This window comes from Canis lupus, chromosome 18, assembly GCF_011100685.1.
Source record: "Canis lupus familiaris isolate Mischka breed German Shepherd chromosome 18, alternate assembly UU_Cfam_GSD_1.0, whole genome shotgun sequence".
In the NCBI taxonomy this organism is placed as follows: Eukaryota; Metazoa; Chordata; class Mammalia; order Carnivora; family Canidae; genus Canis; species Canis lupus.
In genome coordinates, this window is record NC_049239.1 from 41,049,630 (window position 1) to 41,051,215 (window position 1,586).

Genomic DNA, 1,586 nt, shown 5'->3' on the forward strand with positions numbered 1-1,586 from the left:
GAGTAATGTGGCATAGACATTAAGAGCATAAAAATTGCATCTGATACTGGCATCTGATATTTTAGGTTGCTACCTAATACTTTAATGATTTGGTGCAATTAGCGAACCAACCTATTTTTCTGTTTCCTCATATGTAAAATGAGTATCAGAATAGTAACCATTGTGTTGTTATGACTTCAATGCTTGCAAAATGTTTACGATAATTTCAAACATAATATATGTTTTTATTAAATATAATTTGAAATATAATGATACCCTTGCTCTGAAAGACTTTATAAGAGTGTAACAAATTCTCTAAATCTTTTTTTTATAAATAGTCCAAAACTTAAAAAACACTATTGAAGACGTAACATATTCTTTATCATTTCAGATGAATTAAGTTTCTGTTGTGTCTCTGGAATCACCTCAACCTCATGGAAAATCAGAACAATGTCACAGAATTTGTTTTCATGGGTCTGTGGGGAAATAAACAAATGGAGCTACTGTTCTTTTTCCTGTTCCTGCTCTGCTTATTTGGCCATCTTAATGGGAAACTTCATCATCTTACTCACGATCATCTGCAGCCATCTAATTGAACAACCAATGTACTACTTTCTCTGCCACCTTTCTCTCATGGACCTCTGCTACACTTCCACTGTAGTCCCCAGACTAATCAGGGACTTAGGTGCAGCCAGAAAAAACATTTCCTATAACAACTGTATGACCCAGCTCTTCACTGCCCACTTGCTGGCAGGGGTGGAGATATTCATCTTGGTGTCCATGGCTTTAGACCGTTATGTGGCCATTGTCAAGCCCTTGCATTACATGGTCATCATGAGCCGGCGGAGGTGTAACCTGTTGATTTTCATGGCCTGGAGTGTGGGGTTTTGGCACTCTGTTGCTCTATTGCTCTTGGTACTCAATTTACCTTTCTGTGGTCCTAATCAGATAGATCATTACATATGTGATGTGAAGCCTCTTTTGAAACTGGTGTGCAGAGATATTCGTGTTGTTAATATCTTAGTGATTTCAAACTCAGGAATGGTGGCAGTTGTTGTGTTTCTTGTCCTGGTGGCTTCTTACATTCTCATATTATACAATCTGAGGACCCACTCCTCTGTAGGGAGACGCAAAGCTCTCTCCACGTGCAGCTCTCATGTAATGGTGGTCATTTTATTCTTTGTGCCTTGTATCTATATTTATGTTCTACCTGCAGGGAGTGAAAACAAGGATAAGGAGATCTCTGTGTTTTACACTGTGATTGCTCCCTTGTTGAATCCTCTCATCTATACCCTGAGAAACATGGAGATGAGAAATGCCATGTGGAAGGTGTGGTCTAAAATGGCACATACGAAATTCAGGTAAAGATGATATTCATTCCACTTCTGACCATGTGTTCCCAGAGCATTTATTATTTGAGATGTTATGGAAAACATAGCTTTCTTTGGGGAGTTGGACTAAATGAGCTCTAACATTATAAGAGACAAAGAAGCAAGTCACTGTAGTTCAGATTGCAATATGTACACTAAAGTTGCCAACTGGTTCCACATGTGGTTGAATGGGTTTGAGGAATGCTAGCAATGTCTTTCTAAAACACATGCCTAATC

The 1,586-nt window shown here is 38.5% G+C and overlaps 1 protein-coding gene across 1 annotated transcript; it reads left to right on the top strand.

Annotated features, from left to right (window-relative positions):
• The first annotated feature begins 413 nt into the window (after nucleotides 1–413).
• Nucleotides 414–1,344, top strand: OR4A84 (olfactory receptor family 4 subfamily A member 84). The gene is given in 2 exon segments (NM_001389104.1): nucleotides 414–511; nucleotides 513–1,344. Coding segments are annotated over 2 exon segments (930 nt in total).
• The last annotated feature ends 242 nt before the right edge of the window (nucleotides 1,345–1,586 follow it).